Below are 21828 nucleotides of genomic sequence, written 5' to 3'. Positions count from 1 at the left end.
CGGCACCCCGCAGCCCGCCGTCGTGCAGCCGCCCGGCGCCGACCAGCTGCGCCTCGGGGACGGCGCGCAGTTCAGCGAGGGGCTGGAGGACCGAGGTGAGCGCGCCCGCCCGGGGGCACCGCTTCTCCTCACCCCCCGGCGGGAGGTCGAGGCAGCGTTTCGGCCGCGGGGTTGCGACGCCCAGGTGGGACCCTTCGCCGCCGGGCCGTGCCCGAGCTGGGGAAGGGGGAGAGCCTGGGCAGGGGCTGCGTGCTCTGGTTCAGGGGCGGTGGCAGGGTTGACAATGGGCTCCGTCCCCAGCCCCCCGCACCCGGGCTTCACAGCATCTTCTGGCCGCTGCCCCAGCCCCCGGGTCTAGGAAAAGTTTCAGGATGGTGATTTCTATTTTTTTTTTTTTTTGCCTGCTGCCCTTGTTGATAATATTGCTTGGGTCTTGCAGTTTGAAACGGCACTTTTCACTCTGCTCCTTGCCCACGAACAATGAAAGCAGCCTGGGTTATGGAGATGAAACTTTAATGCGGTCAGCTTCGGCGATTTTTGTAAGTCCCTCTGAGGATCCTTTGGCTTTTTTCCCAGCGGTCAGAGAAGTCGATGAGACCGACGCCTGGCAAAATATATTTGTTCTTTGCGGGCTTGGGAGCTTTTGGGTTGCAGCTGACTTTGGATCAGGCCCTTGGATTCATTTCCTAATTGCACAGTGTAGAAACCCCCCGCAAACAAGCCCCCTCCCCCCCACAGTAATTCTGACATTTTAAAATGCTATTTTTGTCCAATAGAAGAATACTGTGGTAAATCAGCATATGGGAAAACATCTCTGAAAATCACTTCACAGGAGTGTCAGGCTAATGTTCTGCAGCTTCCCCTCCCCCTTGATTAAAAATATAGATGTATTTTTTTTTTTTTTTTTAGCTAGAAATGGTGAAAGATAACTTTAAACGTGACTATTCAGTGCATTTAACAAATATAACATTTTCACTGTAGGGATATTTATGTATTAAACTAGTTGCAGCATAAATAATTTGGCACTTTAATTTCAGGGCGGAGAAAGCTTGTCCGTAGAGGCAATATTTGTAGCAAGGTCATATTTAGAGACCATCTAAAATGTGCTGCTGTCACTTAAAACCAAACTCTGTTTTGTAATATTTAGTGAAAAGATTCAAAAGCATACCCTTGTGCATCTAGTCACTGTATGTAAATGAATGAGCTGGTGTAGCCTGTGAAATTATGTTCTTTCTATGTGTTCGGTGTATGTAGAAATGCGTTTGTGGAAATCCCTGAAGTCCCCTAGGACCTTCATAAAAAATGGCTGGATGCTTCTCATGGGGGTGGAAAATGGTAAATAAATAAAAAGTAGGTGAATTATTTTAGGCAGGGAAGAGTCACGTTCCTGCTAACTGGGAATGTGCCAGCCATTTTGACGTTCACGTTACAGTGTAGGTTTCCTCGCAGTAATGGTTCGACTTCATGAAATTAAGGGACAAATCTTACACGGTGCCAAGCTTGCTTTTGGGACTGAAATGATAAATAGCAGGGACCAGAGATGAGCTCTGAAAGTTTTGCTAGGTTTATGTGATTTGTAAACACTTTTATGTCTTGGACTTAATGGCTGCAGCTCACGGTTACCTGGGAACTGGGTGATGTCCTTTAAAGAAAGAAAGGTTCAGGGATGGCTGTTTGCCGTTCTGTCCCATGTTGATTTTACCTTTGAAGTCTAAAGCTGAAGTCAGTCGGCAAGAGGTAGCTTCCTTTTCACTGCTACAGAATTTGGATCTTAAAATAGAAACCTGAAGGTAACTTTCTCCTCTGAGGGTGAGGGAAAAAGACCCACAAGGAAACAAAGAGAGTTTCTTTCTTTCCATTATTACAACAATGGAATTTCACCTTCATCTCTGGACCGGTGGGTAGCGCTTGCATCACAGAAAGTCACCAATGAAAATGTGCTCAGCTGTCAGCAGCGGCAGCAAACAGGGCAGGTGCTGAATGGATGTATAGGATAAACTGCACCTCCAACACTTTGGGTAATCCCTCTAGGCAGGTGTAGGTAGGCTATATGGGAAGCTGATATTATTACTAACCTTGCCATACCTGTCCAGTGAAATCAAGACAGGACTCAAAGCTTCTGAACTCTTTCTGATACTTTTCAAAAGCATTACACATGTGTTGGGAGTATTTAGAACACATTAATTAAGAAAGAGACTTTCTGTTATTCGATACTGTGTTTCCTATGATTCTGTCACAGAGCCGGATTAGTCTTTTACTTTGTCTTTTGCAACTCCTCATGCATATGTGTGTTGGCAGAGTTTGACACATGGTGAGGTAGTGATTGAAACAGGATTAGAAGTAAGGATTCCTAATGTTTAGATTTGTGCTCGAGACACTGGGCCACGCTGCTCTCTATGGCTGCAATATTTAACTTCAATAGCTTACACACCCACCTTTTCCAATATCCACGTTCCCTGAGAAACAGAATGCCAGCTTAAAGGAACCGCTGGGAAAGGCTAGCTGGCTTTTACGTTTCTTAAATCAAATATTCCAGAGAGTCTGTGAAACTGATTTGGGCCAGATTTGCTAGCGAAGGGGAATATATTTTAAATGTAATACGCATCCTAATCAAAGGTAAAAGAAACGGTGTGGATTGGACAAAAGATGGCATCTTCAAATAGCTACCTGTTTTTTCAAAGCAAAATAAGACTCAACAAGTTTCATAGATTTCATAGACCTTAGGGCTGGAAGGGACCTTGAAGATCAAGTCCAGCCCCCTGCCCAGGGGCAGGAAGTCAGCTGGGGTCAAAGGATCCCAACAACATAAGCATCCAAACGTTTCTTAAATGAGTCCAGAGTAGGTGCCTGCACCACTTCTGGAGGGAGTCTATTCCAGGCCTTGGCGGCCTGGACAGTAAAGACATTTTTCCTTATGTCCAGCCTGGAATGGTCATGGAAGAGTTTATGACTGCTAGTCCTTGTTATCCCTTGGGGCGCTCTGGTGAACAGTCGAGGTGGAGTACCTTGCATTTTTTGGTATTAAACGCCGTTGTGTTTATATCCGCCCAAAGAGCAGGAAGCAAGAGAATATCACTATTTTTCTTTTACTAAATTGAATTGTTTCCTGGGGTTTGGTGGCAGGTGAGGAAGCATTCCACAGCTGGAAAAGCAGGGTGAAAGAAGAAAACAAAAGTAATCCTGCAACCATTTAAGTTGATGGGATTGTTGCAATGATTTCAGTAGGAGGAGGACCAATTTGCAGCTTGCTCTGTGATGCATCCTGTCGATGGGTCTCTCCTGGCCTTGGCAGAAGCATGGACCCCCAGGCTTTAATAGGCCTTTTCCGTCTTTGGCTGTGATGCTAAAATATGCCCGCTCCTCCTTTGATACTCCACACACACACGGTATATTTTAATGCATCAGCAAATCAATCTCTCAGGGTTATGAGCTTTGTGAACTTGACACCCAAAATGATTTTTTTTTCCCATGGGTTCTTTTAGTTCCATTCAGGAACTGAGACCTAACCTGAATAGTGAAAGTCGAGAGCTTTATTATTGATCACGTGGGTACAAGACCAGGAAAACTGTCGAGCCGACGTGCTCTCCTTGCCTCCCTTTGGTCCTTCTACCATTGCTGTTTAACTTATTTTACCTAAACTGGATAGGGTGCGTAGGGTTTGGCACATACTATACTGCATACAGTGTAAAACATGAATATCTAGTTTGGTTCTGAAATGAGATGGCTGTGGTTTTACAGGCAGCAACGTGATCTTTCACGCCTTTTTGTTTATTCCTTTTCTTAGGTTTACTAGAAAGCAGCACACGGCTAAAACCTCATGAAGCTCAGAGCTACAGGAAGAAGGCCTTGTGGGTTTCTGGAGCCTCCATTATTATCACACTGGCTCTTGCAGTGGCTGCATTCAGTGAGTATGGGCGTGGTTAAAAACCTTTAATCTTTCTTTTATTTTTGGGTGCTGGAATTTCTCAGATCCATTGGAGTTGTGTAAAATTATTTAATTAAATCTCCGCTAGGCTACGTCATATGCATGGGGAATTTCTTTTGACTTGAAAAGTCATGGCTTTATGTGAAGTATCTATTTGATGTGGCAAATTAAAACAACACTGGGCCTTGTGTAGATTAATACAGATCTCGCAACTGGAGCAATAGCACTGGGATCATACTTGCTACAAAAGAGTGAGGGTGAGGATTTCTCTGTTTGTGGAAATCCATCAAGCTGGTTTGTAGGTTTTTTTAAAAATCTGTTATTGGTGGGATTTTGTTTTTAGATCGCTCCTGCCTGCGTGGTGCTTATAAATTAGTAAAGCAGCTGGGTATTTTTTTTGTTTGTCGTTTTTTGTTTTTCTTGCAGAAGACAGAATTGTTGAAGGTCAGAGGAAGAAACAGGAGACTTTGATTCCCGTTAACATTTGTGCTTGTGAAAAACTGTTCATTTTTCGGAGCAGTGTAAAAAAATCATTACACACTAGATGGCTTTTAACCAAGGAGGTCAAACATGACAAGTTTATATTCACCTGGGATTTATAGTTGGAATTTTGTGAGGAAAGAATAGTAAAATGTAAGGGGAAACTGTATACTTTCTGTTAGGCTGACAAATACCATAATACAAAATTAATTTGAGGGGGGGTTAAATCCTAACCTTCTGATAACCCATATCTTCCTGGAGGTAATTTTTTAATGACATCTGTCTGGTTATGGTGTGTATACAAGGAATTAAAGAAACAGCGTTTCACTATGTGAAAAACTGAGTTAAAGATTGTTTTACTAATGGAAAAAGTGCTCTTTACTGTATTTATACTTCTTAATTTAATGGCCACAACACTCTCCTTAATTCAAATTAACGGGTGATATAAAATTTAAAAAAAATCGCATTTAGTAACACTGTCCTATCAGAGTAATGCAGTGTTGTTCTATACCTACAGTTCAATAAGACCTAGAATATGGACCAAAATGTTTGCAGTGGATAAAAAGAGGTAGTGGACTCTCTGGGTGTGCTTGGACTCCAGACTGTTTACTGCTCATTTAAAAAAAAAAAAAAAGCTTTATGCTTCTAGCTAGGAGACAAGAGGCTTCTGAGATGTCTCAAGATGTCATCCTCTAGGTTGAAAAAGGCAGACTAGTATTTTCTGGAAGCTGCAGCAGCATGTGTTTTATTATTCTAATCTGCAGTGTTGGACCTGCTGCTGAAAGTTGGTGTCAGCTCCCAAGAGGGATTATTAGAATCTCACCAAATGGTCTCTGCAGAACTCAGCATATATTATCTGAAGCAATTTATATGAAAAACACAGGACCAATAGGTTGACTTTAAAAAAAGAGAGGGTTTTAAAGCACGATATAGTGCATTATAGAAGATAAACATTTATAAGAAAATAGGACATCTGAGTTTACAGTGTGCTTTGCTTCATAAAAATTCAATGGGCTTTTTCACGCTGGAACTGTAAGAACACACTTGATTATTGTCTTTCTGGAGGAGTTTTGTTGTGATGTATTTATAAGGTGCTACACAAGATATAAGACAGGCACTTATAGAGTGTGTCTATATGTGTAAGTGAATAGTTCAGAGTAAATGTGGTCCATCAGAAATGACAGTTGTGTTTTCTTAGGCTATAACATAACTAAAAGATTGTAATCACTTTTTCCCCAGATTGTTTTGAATAAAATAAAATAACTTTTAAATATTTCACTAAAACGTTAACGTGGTTTTACTTTATCGAACTTGCAAGGCATAAAGACCAAACAGACAACACAGAGCACTCAGTCCTTTGAAATGTTATTTTTTGTAGAGTTAGTTTGAATAATTAAGTTACTTTAGATTGTGGTTGGTCATCACTTCTTTTTCACAACAGCGTATTAGAAACCTGATTAAGGATCAGGTTCTATTCTACGAGAGATGATACAGACCCATAACAACATGGGTAAACCCTGCCCTAAATAGATTGTATTGTATGGGGCTCATGTTCAGTTGGTATAAATAAAGAATATAACCAACAGACCAAGAATATAACCAATAAGGAATATAACCAGCTAGACTGAATCTAGGTGTTTGGAAGGCATATTTCATCATGGTATCTGAGTGTCAAATTTGTAAAGTATTAAAAGCAGGTGCAACATATCTTGACATTGAAGGCCAGTACATGACTGAATAAGCAACTAGCATTTAATGAACATTAAAAATGTATTACAACATCTTTTTATGTCCTTGTTGCCTTTTTTTCTTTGTGACATCTGTAGTGATTAACTTCTTACTTACAATTCTGTCTAGGCACTAATTCTGATAGCATTTTCTAAAGCTTATCTCAGTTTGCAATCTTCCTAAAGTCCCCCATCTTATTTATTACCAGTTCTTCTCTTTTATATTTTCTTTCAGCTATTAGCTGGTTCTTGAGCCAGTCCCTAAACTGGGAGACAAGCCAGGTGATAAAAGGTTGCTGCCTGTTTGATATAAAAGGCTGGTTGTCAGTTTGGGACAGCTGACTCTGGCAGTCTTTTGCAAACACCTGCTATTTAAAGCATCCTGTTTCCTTGCTTCTTCCTATTCAGATGGCTTTGTTACCATTTTTCAATGATGGCAAAATGTTAGCCACATGGACCTGATGTTCAGTTTTGATGAGAAAATGATTTTACCATTGTACATACCTTACTGTGGACCTGACGTGTTAGCTGTCAGACTGCATTGTCTGCCTCCCTTTTCCTAACATGTCTGTTCTTTCAGATTTCTGTACAATTTTTTCCTGCATAGTTCATTTTCTCCCTGCCATTCTTCATAATGCTGCCCCCCACAATCTCCAGAGGAATCCTGTATGTTCTTACTGCATCATTTTTGCAGCGGCATATAGCAAAGTTAGAAAGAAAATACAGGGAGAAGACTGAATGAGACCTGCATCTGCATAGATGGAGGCTGTGGAAAAAGGGAAGATGGTGAGTTTCAGAGCGTGTGTGTGCGTGTGTCTCCTCATGCCTGGTGATTGCAGTTAGGATCCTCTCCAGTTCCCTTTGCAGCATCCTTGGGTGCTGCAATGCAGTCCCCATCCTTCCATATAGATGGATCTGCTTTCAGAGAGAATTTTTGCAGAGAATTAAGAGCCCCTTAAGTAGTTGGGATGGTTGCTGTTGAGTAATGAAAGACGGTCTCTCCTGGTGGGCCGACCAGGAAGCCCCTGCAGAACTTTCATCTGTTTTGATATGGTAGTGTTCTTGAGGGGTGTGACTACGTGAATTTTATTGTATTTATTTGTTCGATTTATATGCTGTGCTTCTCAGCAAAGGCTCCAGGTGGCTTACAGTGAGGGAACAGAATAACTTTTAAAACAGAACAAACAAGAGAACAAAACAACTTAAAAGGTGACAAGAATAGCAACATAAAACAGAAAATCCTTAAGTAATATCTCAGCCTAGCTTTCTTTGTTAAACACCTGCCTGAATACGGTGCTCCCAAAAAATGTCCAAGCCTGCCAAAACCCAAGCTTCAAGAGGGAGGGAGTTCCAGAGCTGCGGAGTGACTGCTGAGAGTGACCTTCTATGTGTTGTCACCAGGTGGATTTGATATAGTGACGGTACTTGCAGGAAGTTGAAGGTCTGCCCGTAGGGATTGTGATGTGGCATAAGGAAGAAGGCGGTCCCTTAGGTGTGTTGGGTCCAGACCTTTTGGGGCCAAAACCAGTGGGAGCCAGTGCAAACTGGAGCCCAGGAGTTATGCTCTTCTGGTAATGCATCATGGCAGAAGGCGGGATGCTGCAGTCTGCATCAGCTGCAGCTTCTGGATGGCTCCCTAGGGCAGCCCTCCATAGAGTGCATTGCCACAGTCTAGTCCTGAGGTTACAAAGGCTTGGATGATGGTGATCAGATCTGAATCTGAAGAAAAGAGTCCTGCACTTTTCCCCAGGCACTCCTAGCCACCACTGCCTGAAGATGTAGGTGCAGAAGAGGATCTAGGGGCACCCCAAGATACAAACCTGAAAGACAAGTGGAGGCTGAACTCCATTCATGTTGGGTGTCCCAATCCCTACTAAGTCATGCAGTCTGCTCACCACCATCAACTCTGTCTCATCTGGATTCAGTTTCATTAATTCACCTGCATCCAATTTCCAACTACAGCCAGACACTGGGAAAGGACTGAGTGCCAGGCCTGGGTCAGATGAGAGAGGGAGCTGGGTGTCATCGGTATACAGGCAGCACCTCATTCCAATCTTCGGACAATCTAACGATGATAAGATTGTGGCATATTGTTTGCCTGTATTGGCAAAGCATTTTTATGTTGGAGTGAATGAATTGTGGAAGTCACGATAAGTTGCTGTTGCAAGCTCAGTTACATGGTAGGGGGAAGTTCTGTGGGTCTGAATATGTTTAGTCTTAAGGAATTTGGAAAGCTAAATGCAGCTTGGCCTGGTCATTCTGGGGGTGGAAGATTTCCTAGGGAGAAATGAATTGGTGTAATATGCTTATTATTTTTTTCACTAAACTGCTGAAAAATAGGATTTTTATTGACAGCCAACAGAAGCGGCTTCTTCCTTGAGCTGGACGAGAAGTCCTCTGATAAGTGGATGCAGTGATCATACTCCTTAATTGTCCAGCAGAGATGTTCTGATGTACCTGGACAATTTGAAAGCTTCAGACATTGTAGAATGCAACTTTCAACCTCAAAATTTAATACCAGAGATCCATGCTAATATCTGCAATTTGGTCACCTCTGATTATAGTGCAAGGTGTGGTCCCAGAAATATAGATATAAATCAGGGGTGTGATTTGTTGGGCACTGTGGGATGGATGGATGAAGGGTCCTGGGCTGGTTGAGATTGTCCTGGATTCATCCTGTGAGGTCAGAGGGCTAGTTTTGGTACAGATGCTGCATGCAGTGGGTACCCTGGACAGGCTGCATGTGCTCCAATCCCACATGCAGTGCATACCATCTCTGGACATGGTATGTGGGGCTGCTCCAGGATGCATGCTACATGTAGTGCACAGTGCCGGTGTGGAGCTTGCATTGTATGCAGTGCCTGCTCTGTGCTGACCCTACATGCTGAATCTGGCAATGCAGGGCTGGTCTGTGGGCCTGATCTGGACTGGCCCTGGATCCAGTGGGCAGGCCTGGACCAGCGTGGGCACCATATGTGATGCATGTTCTAGACAGCTCCTGCATACTGTGTGTAGCGTCTTCTGGCTGAAGGGCACATGGTACATGGGGGTTGGTCTGGGGCTCAGGCTGTACATGGTGCCTATGCCAGACTGGCCCTGCATGCTGGATACAGCATGGGCAGCAGTTGGTCTGTGGGCCTGGGCCCAGATCCAGCATGCATGCCCGTCCAGTGCAGGCACTGCATGAAGCGCCTGATCTGGACTGGCCTTGGATCCTTCATACAGGGCCATTTTGGTGCAGGCGCCACATGAAGTGCATGCCCCATACTGGTCCCATGTACCATGTGCGGCCTGTGCCAGATGGGCTCCACATGTCTCATGCAGTGTGTGGGGTCCGAGTCAGCATGTGCTGTGTGCGGCATGCTACTGGGGACCCGCACGCAGTATAACTGGCTGGGTGATGGGCTCTGCAGGCTAGATCCAGGCCACAGGCTTTATCTCTGATACCCCTGTTAAATGGTTTAAGTATGTATAAAGCCTTTACAGACCTTAATAAGTATAGGTCTAAGTTGTAGCTCGATTAAAGCTTTTAATAGCTAGGTAACAGGGTATCTCATTATTGCCTATACTCATTATGGCATTTGTGTTTCTGGAATGTTCTTGCTAAGCAATGCATATTTCATTCATCTTTTTATTCTATTTTGGTGGAAGTGGGTTCTGTTTCTGCAATTAACACTGAGAGTTGACTTAATATTTTGAATATGAAACTGATACCAGTTACAATATATATAAGTATGAAAGGTCTGGGTCATTTTTTCCTTCAGGTAACTACTGAAATATGTAATTTAAAAATTAGTTGACAATTAATTTAATTTCTTCTATTATTTTAAAGTGTTAAGATGTTTCTTAAAATTTGAAAGTAATAAAAAAAAGTTAATGTAGTTACCAGTTTTTGTACTTAATAGTGAGATTTTGATTACACAAACATCAAGATAGTCAAACTTGTTGTATAACAGGAACTTGGCCATCTTCAGCCAAATGTTACCTGATGTTATTTCAGTTGTGCTGGTCATTTATACAGTTGCCTTATAGGGGGATATTGAAGATGCTAACTTGAATATCATACAAAACAGAAGGGACCCTACTTGTATAAAATGGGACTCTGGCACTGGAAAACCATAATTCTGAGGTCTTGGCATTTGTATTATTAAAATCTCATTCCAGAAAGTGCATACATATGGATTTTGCAGTTACAGCTAAAATCCTGCCAAGCAGCCAAGACCTCTAAAAATATTGTCCTCAAAGCCAGAAAACAAAACTCGCATTCTAGTTGACATTTGTTGTCTAATATAATCTTGTGATTCAAAGAATATAAAAGTAGTTCAGTTTTCTTCTTGATAAGATTAGCTAAGACTGTGATAGTAACTGATGCATTCATTTATGTCTATGTGAAATACAGGCCAGTTCCTAAAGTCAGAACTTCTTGTGCAGTGAAGTACTGAGTAAGGATTTAAGTAGCTGGCTTGCATGGAAATACTGGTAGTTATGCTTTGGTTTGATTAGCAGATAACTCGACCTTTTAGGGTTTTTTTTTTATTAGTAACCATTCAAGCTGGTTTGGGGAACATATGTTGTTATTTTAGGAAGTCAGATTCTATTTCTGTGATGCTCATTGCCTGCAACCTTGGTAGAGGTAGTTCTGCAGCTGATTGGATTTTATAGGACTCGACTGTTGATATGGTAGAATTTCACATATTGTTACCGTTTGTAAATGCAACAAAACTGACATTCACATATTACAGTAGAAAATCATTCTGAGTTTACACAGTAGGCTGTCAACATGAGCGGTCATACAGATGGGCCTAAACTAAAGCACAGGACCCAAACATCTTCAACTTTCAGGACAGTTCCATGTTGGACCAAAGCTTTATTTTAGGGCAGCCTCTGTCCCTCCAATGTGCTGTTCCTAACCACCTCCATATCAAACTCCAAACACATGCAAACTCTGGGGAGTTTGGCTTCAGGTCAGATCTACTGGTCAGACTGCCCATGCCTTTTCCAGATTTTGACAAAATCTGATTTCTGACTAACTACAGGAAACACGTCTTTTCCAGTAGGGTAACAATAGTGGGCAACTGGGGCTTGAGCCCTGGGTGCTGCTTAAGGGCCAGGGCACTGACATGGAGCAAGGGGGATCCACATCCTCCCATTGCTTCCTCTTTACCTGCATCTTCCTAGCAGTGGCTCTGGCTCCAGCACTGGGGAGGCCAGGCACGCAGTGGCAGGATGTGCTGTGGGAACAGTGCCCAGTAATTCCCCGATGCTCAGGATATGTCATGCTCTTTTTCTGCTGTTGAAAACTAATATTGCTTTGGCTGCTTGACTGTCATGTAGCGAAAAAAGAAAAAAAGGAGGGGTCATTGCCATCAGCAGTAACAAAACTCTTGTTGTTCCGCTTGTGCTGCTGCTGTTACTGCAGGGGAAGAAGTGCAGGGTGTGGGAGACGGATGAAAGGGGGTACAACACTGGCTAGTTATAGCTCTTGTCGTCTCGAATCATACTTTGCTCCAGTGTACTGTAATGGAGTTGTTGCTGACTGATGCTGGTATAAGCAATAGGAAGGTCAGGCTCTGTGAATGACTAGCTAGATGAACTGATGCCATTTTTCACTGCTTACCTTTCCAAGCCGACTGCCCATATAACTGAGCCAAGAAGTGGGTTGTTAAGGAATTTGTCCCTTTTTCTAGGGCAATTTTTTTCTTATCCATTGCTTCGAAGAGCCATTTTTGACAAAACTGCATGTGGTGAAAGGCTGTGCACTGCTTTCCCTTATGTTCACACTGTGCCTAGCTCATGCTGGGTATGAAATGATTAATAATAGTAAATCTATTATATGATTATATTTTCACATATAACTAGTGATTACGTATTGCTCTATTTATACGAGTCCAACTCAAATTTCCTTAAAGACATTGTTTTTTCAGGAGGTGTTGGGCACTCAGAATATCAGGTGTTTTTTTTAAGATGCCTCAAATCGAATACCAGAGCCAGACATTAGCCACTTGAAAATCTTGGCATTCATGTTGTCTTTCTGAGTCACTATACTAAATAAGTTGATATTTCCTGGTCTTGAGGGACTAGATTTATCTTTGAAATGAAGAATTTGATGCATATTTTTAAAAACGTTACAAATTACAGCAGTGTGCAAGATCCCAAAAACCATGTAATTGCTAAAAATTGAATAGAAATCTTGGGTGACAATGTGTAAGCTCACTCTTTTGCGTGTTGCACAGGACGTGTAATTACACGTACTATAAAAAGACAGATGGCACAGGGTTATAGTCTTGCAAAAGTGTCAGTGAAATCCATAATTTAAATTCCGAGAGCTGAATTATATTGCTGTATTTATGCAATTTTACTGTCCTCAGCATGGTTGCAGCATTATAATTGGGAACAGTGTTTGGCCCCACCCATATTATATTGAAAGGTCTGAAGGACAAACCAAAGATACGGAGCACCAACAGAAGATGACTTTGCTATGTCGTCAGGCCACTTCTAGAAACAGCAGAATACAGTAATGCAGTTTTTACTCGCTCGATAAAATAAAAGTCCATTTGAGGCATTCTGTTTTAACACATGTGATCCTCTAGGTGACTGTTGTGGAAAAAGAATAATATTTAATGAGTACAGGATCAGCAATGACAGGGCTTAATTAGAAAGAAAGGCCTAATTTTTCCATACTTTGTATCTTGGACAACCTTGTTGAAGTTGTCCGATATGATTAATCAGTAGCAGGTAACTCAGTAACTGAAGTTTAAAATCTAAAAAAAGCCACATAATGGTTCATATGATCTTTTTTTCTTAAAAAGAAAATGAGAATTTAGGCAAAAGATTATGTTTGTCACATCGGCTTGAACACAATAAAGAAATTCATATTTGAATGCTAACCTTTGAAACAAAAGGGCCTATTGTGACTTTGCATAGAATAAAGGAGAGTAGTTAGTCCTTTGGGCAAATTTGTCAGTAGGTTAAAAACCAGTTGTCCCTACTGATGTCAAGAACAAGTGATTCCAGTATTGAAGGAGATCTAGCATCAGAATTTCTGGTCAGAATTGTACCATGGGGAGTGAGGCTGTGTCTTGTATAGCTTAAATCCAAGCCATTGAAAGATTTGTTCAAGCCCAGTGCTTGAAATCTACCTAGAAGCTTGCCAGTAACCAAAGCAAACCTTCGAACAGAGATATCATGGGTTGTCCATAAGTTATGTCACATATGTCATGGCCCAATGCTGGTCGGCCGGATCTGAGAAGAGGTTCTAGAGATTCCTGGGTTGGATCGTGGAGAAGGTATATTTAAACGACTGTGTTCAACAACAGAGGGATGGTTACAAATAACAGTAAAACACAAAATATGACTATAACAAACAATAACAAAACAAACATAAACATTTATCAATGGCACTTATCGGCCAGAGCTGGTTGCCAAGTGTGCACGCTTTCTGTCCAATTAGGCTTTGTTAGCCTCTCACAAGTCAGGGATCCCCGAGTTTGTGAACTGACTCTGGCTTGTGAGGCGTGGTCTGGCGCGATCCTCGTTGCAACCTCAGTCTTTGACTGATCGAGTCGAAGGTGACAGTCCCAGTGTTGATCTTGAATATCTCCACCGTTGTTTGGGCACATTGAGGCTTAATACTGGTGGCTGAGCCATTCACAATCTTAGGTTTGAATTATGCCCTTATTTGGAAGACTCCATCATTGCTACTTTATTCCTTTAGGGGTACAAGTCTTGAAAAGCACGCATCATTGCTTAGGAGGAAATGCATAGTCATTTAACTGCAAGACCAAACTATGGATACCCCACTGGAAATTCCCCAACACACATATTGAAAAATCATTTATATTACATTGAATAATAATGCTTTATTTTCTTCTTTGTTTCTGTTCTATCTAGATTGTAAGCTCTGTGGTGCAGAGTCTGTTTTCCTATATGCTCATAAAGTGTCTGGCAGAGTGGGCCTCTAGGGACTGCTGTAATAAAGCAACTAATTTTAGTACTGACAGTTTCTGTTTATGAGGATGTTTGTTCTCCATGGATTTAAGTTTTAATTTTCCAGTGAAATCTTTGGTGAAACTTAATGGAGGCAGTGGGACCCAGTGTGGGGTGAAGGATCTTACCATGCAAATCCTATTACAGCATTGAGGTGTATACTGTAGGACACACAGGAGACTGAAATACCCAATCAGGCATTTCGGTAACTGGTTTGGTATCATGCATCTTTTCCTATCACTAATGTAATAAAGCTTTATTATTGGGAACAGACTGTTCACCTGGGCTAAAATTAGACCTTAACATTCTTTAGAAAAATTAATGAGGACTGTACTTATTTCATGTGGTTAGTAATGATTTTCTTTTTTAAAAAATATATTAGGCATTTGAAATTGCTTCTGGATTATGGGAGTGCAGTAGCATTTCTTCAAAGAGTAAATGCAGAACTACTTGGCATCCCACTGTAAAGGAAGAACAGCAAACTAATTTTGTAGTAAAGGGGTATTTAATCTAATTTTGCAGTAAATATGTTTTTTCTTTCTTTAACCCATCAACATAATAGGGACATAGGACTAGAAGGGACTTCTTAGGCCACTGAGTCTTATCTTCTACGTTTGCTGGCAAATATTTATTTAAAAAAATCCTAAAATTTTCACTCTAGATCAGGGGTGAGCAAAATGATGGCTCTGACCAGCAGCTGAATTCTGTTTCCCAGCAGCCCCTGCCCACATTGCTGTGGACGGTTTTCATGGAGACCCCAACAGCCACAGCACCGTGACAGCGCAGGGCCAGGGTTTCCATGGAGACTAGCCCCAGCAGCACTGGCAGGGCATGCAGCTGGGCGGGAAGCTGTTCTGGAGCTGGGATCTTGCAGTGGTGATATCATGGTCCAGAGCCATGGCAGAGCTGTGATCCGCTGCCTGCAAGCCTCTGCCCGAGGCATGTGGGCAGCGGATCACAGCTTTTCCCTGGCTCTAGACCACGTTGTCACTACTGTGAGATCCCAGCCCCGGAGCAGCTCCTCGCCCAGCTGTGTGCCCTGCCAGTGCTGCTAGGACCAGACTTCATGGAAACCCTGGCCCTGTGCTGTCACACTGCCACCGCTGTCGGAATCTCCATGGAAACTGGCTGTAGTAACGTGGGTAGGGTTGCTGGGAAATGGAGTCTGCCATGGGCCCAATCTGGCCCATGGGCTGGACTTCACTCGCCCCTGCTGTAGTGCCTCACGACACAACAAAATATGCAAACATAAACGGTAAGAACACCTTACAACATTCTGTACAGAAAAGGAGGGAAGACGTGATGTAGATGAAAGGAGAAATCCACACAGTACTTCCTAGTCTGACCTGGGGGAGAATTTGTTTCTGATCCCACATAGGAAGATAGGTTTCAGTCTGCAAGAAAGACTAAGACCATCTAGCCAGGAACCCATGATGTTTCTGAGTGTGAGCATGAATACCGGCACACCCTGGTCAAAACTACCAGGTTTAGCTCTGGATATTATCCAAAGTTTTAGGGTAAGGTGAAATAGACACTTTGAAACCATTAAAATATTTGGGGGGGGTGAAATTCCTTTGTGACCCCTGTAAGTAGCTAGGAAAACCCTGAATCACTGAGTTTCTAGGCACCTACCCCACTGTGAAAGAAGTTCCTCTAGATCCATTTATGGGAATTGGAAATACTTGAATCCACATGTCACACACTGATTGTTGAATAAAAATGCCCTACCTTATCATACTGTGACTTACATAAATGTATTGAGTTTTATGATTCAAGTTCTTTGCCCTCCCCTCTCCCACTCCGCCTCTACTTTTCTTGCAAGATCATTCCTAGACTTTATTCCTTGGATGGGGTTTAGAAGTTTTATAATTTAAACTTGTTCAGAGCCAGCCTGCAGTCATTTGATCTATTGGTATTATTTTTCTTTTTAACTTAAAAGCTTCTTCCTCCCTAATTTTTTACTCTTAATCTAGGTTTGAAAAATGACAAGCTTTCCTCTCAATTTAAGCTAAACTAGCCAAGCTCATTTAATGTTCTTTCATAAGAAAAAGTTTTAATTCCCTAAACCAACTTACTTGTCCTTCTTGGTACCTGTATCAGTTTAAGGCTGTATACACATATTAAGATAATCTGGGAGAATACTCCCAGGTTCGTTCTCATGGTAGAAAAATTTACTCAAGGCCACACGTACATTCATTCAAGTGCTGAGAGCCTGACAAGTGGAGAGCTGGCAGTGCTGAAGCTATTGAGTTGGGGGCTGTGGGAAGCCCTGGGCCCACATCTTGGTATGCTCTGCAGGCTCCCTTAGCTTGCCTGGCAACGGATGATAGCAGTGCATAGGGCAGCCCTGCTTGGCTAACCCACATGGTCCATGGTCAGTCTGTGTTGTCAGCATGTACAGACTTTGTTGACCCAGGAGGAACTCTCTTGGAAGTAATCCTGAATGTGCCCAGGCTTTTTTTGTCTTGGAGTGGCTATTTTTCTCTGGGAGAAGAAGCCTGAATGTATGTATATGTATTCAGTTTCTCCTGGGAGAGTTGCTTTTCTCCTAGGAGAAGCCAGTCTGTATGAGGCCAGTTTATCTGCTTGAATAATGGTGACAACTGCACACAACATACAAAACAGGGTGTAGGAAATGAAGCGATTAACCCCTTAGAATATAGAGAAGCAGAAGTAGAGTGGAACAGGATACAGGTTTCCTTCGCTTTATGCGGGTTCTGTGTGTGCGAATTTGATCTTATGCAATGACCCTTTTTATACCAAAAATTTGTTATATGCAAGGTAAATTCACTCTTATATGACAGGTGTGGTGGAAGCCCACAGTCAGCTGCTTTGTGAAGCGCATTGTGGGAGTGACACGCACCAAGATATAGTCTCCTGTGTGGATCTGTGCTCCTTGCTCACTGTCTGCAACACATGTTTCTGAAGTTGCCATCCCCATTATGGCTTCTAAGTGTCCCGCTGGCTTATCTCCTACCCCTCTCTGCTGTTGGTGAATACCAAAATGGTCTTGTAAAAGTGGTAGAAATGGGTATAGGGGTCAGTACAGTCAAGGTCTTGGAATGTGTCCCTATTTGTTATATTGTAAAGTGGGTTCCCTGTATGTGAATTGGAGTTATGTGCTGTTTTCCAGGAGCTCATGTACAGCATAAAGCAAGGGAAACCTGTAACAAGCTGCGTCTTGTGGCAGACTAAACTATGGCGCAAGAGGTTTATTTTGAGAAATATCATTGGACAAAAATGTCAGTGAAGATGCAGTGCACCTACCAGTGAATGCTGTCGAATGCTCCATTTCTCTATCGGATACTCCTGCAGCTTGCACTATAAACAGTATTATTATCTTTTAGGGATATTGTGAAATCTGCTTCATCAGAAGTAATCAAGAGGCTAGTTAGGTATCAGGCAGGTGATTTAGGAAGAATGACTCTTGCATCTGTGCAAGGGATTTGGCTAAATGAACTTTGGAGTTCCTTCCAACTCTATGATTTTATTATATTTTTGGAGCTTATATTTTACTAGGGTCAAAGAAATGGATTATTGTCCACCCTAGGCTAAAGATACCTTTTCATAGCAGCAAGTGGCTTAAGATTTTTTTATTAGCAGAGTTTTTGCTGCTTGAAGGGGAGCAGAATTTCACATTTGGTTGGAATTGGGTTTTTTGTAAGAATGAATTCTCCGGGACTCGGAGAAAACTGGCTCCTCCTTTGAAGTTAGAGGATAAATCAGAGTAAGCTATATCCATCTTTTGACCAGGTTAAAGGTTCAAGGCACTTTTATTTAATGTTAATGACAAAACTACCATTTACTGCAGTGGTGTAGGATCACGTTCTAAATGAATGGCTAAGATGTAGCAAGTCAACCACAAAGCAGTACAGTAGGGAATAAGAAATTCTTTACTAGTATTGCCACACTATTGATAGATTTGTGAGCAGATGAAAGGTTTCATTTCTCACACTTTTGCTCCATAAGGTGATAATGAATGAAGCCTGTTTATATGCAGAGGATTAATATCTGCCTCCTGACTCAATAGGTTTCACTGTTCTGTGATTTGCCACAGCAGCTAGCATTTAATCAGACTATAATGTCTAACTGTGTGGAACTAATAGTACCCGAAGGAGCCAATGCATTTGTTCCTTTTCTTGGGACATTAAAAACAAATAATAAACTTGGTATCTTTCTGCTTAGCCTGACTTGACATTTCTTAGTGTAATAAGGTGCAACAGGAAAGAGAAATATTATTGAATGCACCCCCAAAATAATAGGCTAACAAATTAATATTTTATGGAAGCTTAAATTAGGCCATAAAAATATTGTTGGTAAGGACTGTATACCTTTAAGGCTGGGTATCAAACATCTGGCCCACAGGCTGGATCCAGCCCATGGACACGTATAATTTTTGTTGGAGTGTGGAGGGGAGTTGAGTGACAGCTTAACCCTAAAAGCATGGCTTACAAACTCATCTGGCCCCATGGATCACATAAGTGTCTTTGGGCTGGTCTGCAGAAAGAATCAGGACCAACTCTCTGTGCGAAACCTGCAGCACCAGGTCCAACCTGCCGTGCCACACACAGCAAATGCTGGCCCCAGGGTTCGCTGTGCACACAGCATGTGGGGCGTGAGCCGGGGCATATAGCACTATGGACAGAGTGTGAGAGAGAGTGCCAAAAACGAGTTTTGTGGCTGTCTGGGTACTGTTGGCATGAATTAAAGAAACCTCTTTGTTAAAGTGGCTCCTGATTCTGAAGTGAACCCACAACATGACAAATCTATTTTATATTTGTCAATCCCAGCATACAGAGTACTCCTCTTCCCTTCCCACCTCCCCTGGTGAAAAGATGGATGTTGACCCAGCGCTGTCCAACTGGTAGCCTGTCTTTCCCACTGCTGCATGGCAAGGGACGGGGAGTGCATGTGCTGTAACTGTGGCCGAGTGCTGACGGCAAGTGCACGATGGGAGGAATCCTGGGGGGCTGCCAGTATGTAGCCCACATGGCATGGCTGGGAGCCGCACACTGAAAGCTGAACATCCCTGACCCTGACCCATTGCCTAAAGAGAAGTAGTGAAGCCTAGTGAATGAGAATGACTTGCATTTAGGGGATGAATCCAGAGTTGATGTCTAATGTGATATAGATCCTTTTGACTCCCTTAGATACCTTTGTATCAAAGTATGATTAGATCAAGGGGATGAACTTGTCTCTGTCCTTTGATTTCCCTGGGACAGTTTTAGTTTGCAGTTGGTAAGGATCTGGTCCTGTGGGAATAAATCAGTGTAACTAGTTCACAGGGGAACTAGAAGATGGGGAAAGAAGGAGCAAGTTAAAAAAGATGTAGCCTATGTTAACTTGTATGTTTTTTAATGTTCTTTTGGCTGCACTCCCCTTTTTTTTCTTTTTGGGGTGTATGTCTAAATGAGTCCATTTACACGGGATCCAAATTGGCCTGATGTGCACTTAAAGAAACAGGAAGAAGGGGTAACATGCATAAACCCGGATTCCGGTTAGGCTCACTAAAATTTGCCCCAGAAATTCAGGAGTTGTAATGGTGGTTGTGGCGCAAGCTTTCTTTTACCCATTGGCAAGTCATTTTATTTCTTTAAGCCTGTTTGTCATCTGTACAAACAAGGGTAATAGCATTTAGCTATTCCATTGAGTGCTATGAGGATTAATTTGCTGTAGCAAGTACATGACTTGCAATTTGGCCTTATCCATGCATGGGGAGGTATTCAGAGTGGGATGCTGTGTAGTAACTACTGCATGGTAGCTGGCTCTCTGCAGTTGTACATAAATGGGCTGCCAGCTTTTACTTTACTGTAGTGGGAGCTTCCTCTGAATTTTTCTGTCATCATCACAAGCAGGCATTGTGTGCTCCTTTTGTGCCACTGTTGGATCATGTCCATCATGGGATTGTTTCTTTGGTGCATGGTGGGATGCATAAGGGAAACTAGAGCCAGAAGATACTGCAATATGCTTTAGCTTAGACAGGTCAGATGGTGAAAATCCCACTATTCCTTCCCCATCTTGCCCTGATTCGTCTCTCTTCAGATAGCAGACACTATTTTGAGCCACTAGTAGGCCATTATGGAGAAGCAGTATTCTGCTACAATGCTGGTCATAGTGAAAACACAATAACTAGTGCAGATATGGCTGACCTCTTACTACTGGACAGCTACAGCTTTGCAAGGCAGCTGTCATACTGTTGAGCAGCCTTGGCTACTGATTTGCCTCTGCCCCAGCTGCAGTTATTCTATCTGCTCCTATGTTCGGAAGGGAATATGGATGAAGATAAGGAGACTGACCAACTGTTTCTGGAAAAACTTTGCCTGGAACAATTTCTGGGCTGTCTCTGGGCTTGGGAATCAAACTAACTGGTAGGGGATTATTGTGCTGCAGATCTGAGAAGACGAGTAGATGATGAAAGGCACTTCCCTGGAGAGCTATAGGGACTTTAGCTCAGAGCTGCAGAACCAGGCTACCAACATGAACTCTTACTATCTTTTTGGAGGCTGGTGTCCCTTGCCATCTAGAGGGTTGCCACTCCACATTGCTACCAGTCAGTAGCTAACCAATTTGATGGCTACCAGTCGGTAGCTAACCAGGTCTATTCCATGTGCTTTTTTTAATTTATTGAATTTTTTTTGCAAGTGTGAGGGGTTTATTTCAATTTATTGGATTATTTTGGCTTTTGCGTCCAAAGATGGTTTTGTAGAAGATTAGCTTATTTGAATAAAGCCATGCTTTATTTTTCTAAAATGGCCAATACTCCAACATTGTGCTAGCAGTGCAAAACCAGGGTTTGAAAACGTCAATAAAAAAGTATCAGTTCAAACAGCTTTCATTAGGATAGTTTGCCATCTTTTGTAACCCTGGCCTTTCCTTCTCATAACCATTTGAGACTCTTGGGGGCTGTTTGGTTTGGAGGGATCAAAGATCATTAGTTCCCAGAAGCCTCTGGTTTTGGATATGTATAAGAAGGAGCTCTTCTTGCTTCCAGTAGAAATTTTCAAGAATCCATAAAAGTGGAGCAGGTAAATCTTGAAGCTGTTGGGGGGCGGGAGTCCCCCAAAAATAAGTAATTAGGCAAGACAGCTTGATGGATCTGCATTCTAACCATAATTCTCGTCTCTTCATGTGCTCTAGCAGCTGCTTCTGCAATTCTCTGCCTATTAAAATGAGTCGTCTTCTTTACCAGCTCTTCGGTCATGGCAAGGCATGCCCTATTTGCCTTTTTGTCCATCCTTGAGAAAACCCCTCTGTTGTATTGCTGAGCTGCCTGACCTCACTTCTTAGGATCATGGTTTGATTTTTCTTTTGCCACATGCTAAGCAGCTCTTAATGCCTTTAAGGGTTTCGCTGTTTCATGCTTAAACCCGTAAGGCAAAAACAAAAACACATGCCATCGTTGCACTTTGTTCAATTTCCATGGCACCAAATATCTTTTTTTTTCATCCAACAATTTTGAAATGCTGTCCTGGAGCCCCCACTGGCCTATGAGCTCCTGGAGATGGCAAGTTCTTTTCCACATTTCTGCTGTAGGCTTTGTAACACATTAGTCCATAGAAATTGTAGATGGATGAATGCTGTAACTCAGAATATGTTGAATTGGTGTTCTTTTGGGTTGTACGTCTCATGTGTAGTGCTGCAGCCAGGGACATCATGGGCACAGGACCGAGTTCTTAATTGCGTTTTCTTTGATTTAGGAGGCAGGACACG

The 21828-nt window shown here is 42.3% G+C and overlaps 1 protein-coding gene across 1 annotated transcript in view; it reads left to right on the top strand.

Annotated features, from left to right (window-relative positions):
* Window position 1: 1 nt before the first annotated feature.
* Window positions 2–21828, top strand: part of TMEM163 (transmembrane protein 163) — a gene marked incomplete at its 5' end in the record, with an annotated part of 208546 nt that continues 186719 nt past the window's right edge. The window contains 2 exons of the mRNA XM_019553605.1: window positions 2–95; window positions 3785–3904. Coding sequence (XP_019409150.1) covers window positions 2–95; window positions 3785–3904 — 214 coding nt within the window. The remainder of the gene's footprint in view (window positions 96–3784; window positions 3905–21828) is intronic.

This window comes from Crocodylus porosus, unplaced genomic scaffold (genome assembly GCF_001723895.1).
Source record: "Crocodylus porosus isolate Cpor-Errol unplaced genomic scaffold, CroPor_comp1, whole genome shotgun sequence".
In the NCBI taxonomy this organism is placed as follows: domain Eukaryota; kingdom Metazoa; phylum Chordata; order Crocodylia; family Crocodylidae; genus Crocodylus; species Crocodylus porosus.
Note: the sequence above shows the minus strand (reverse complement) of the source record. Positions and strands in the feature narration are given on the sequence as shown.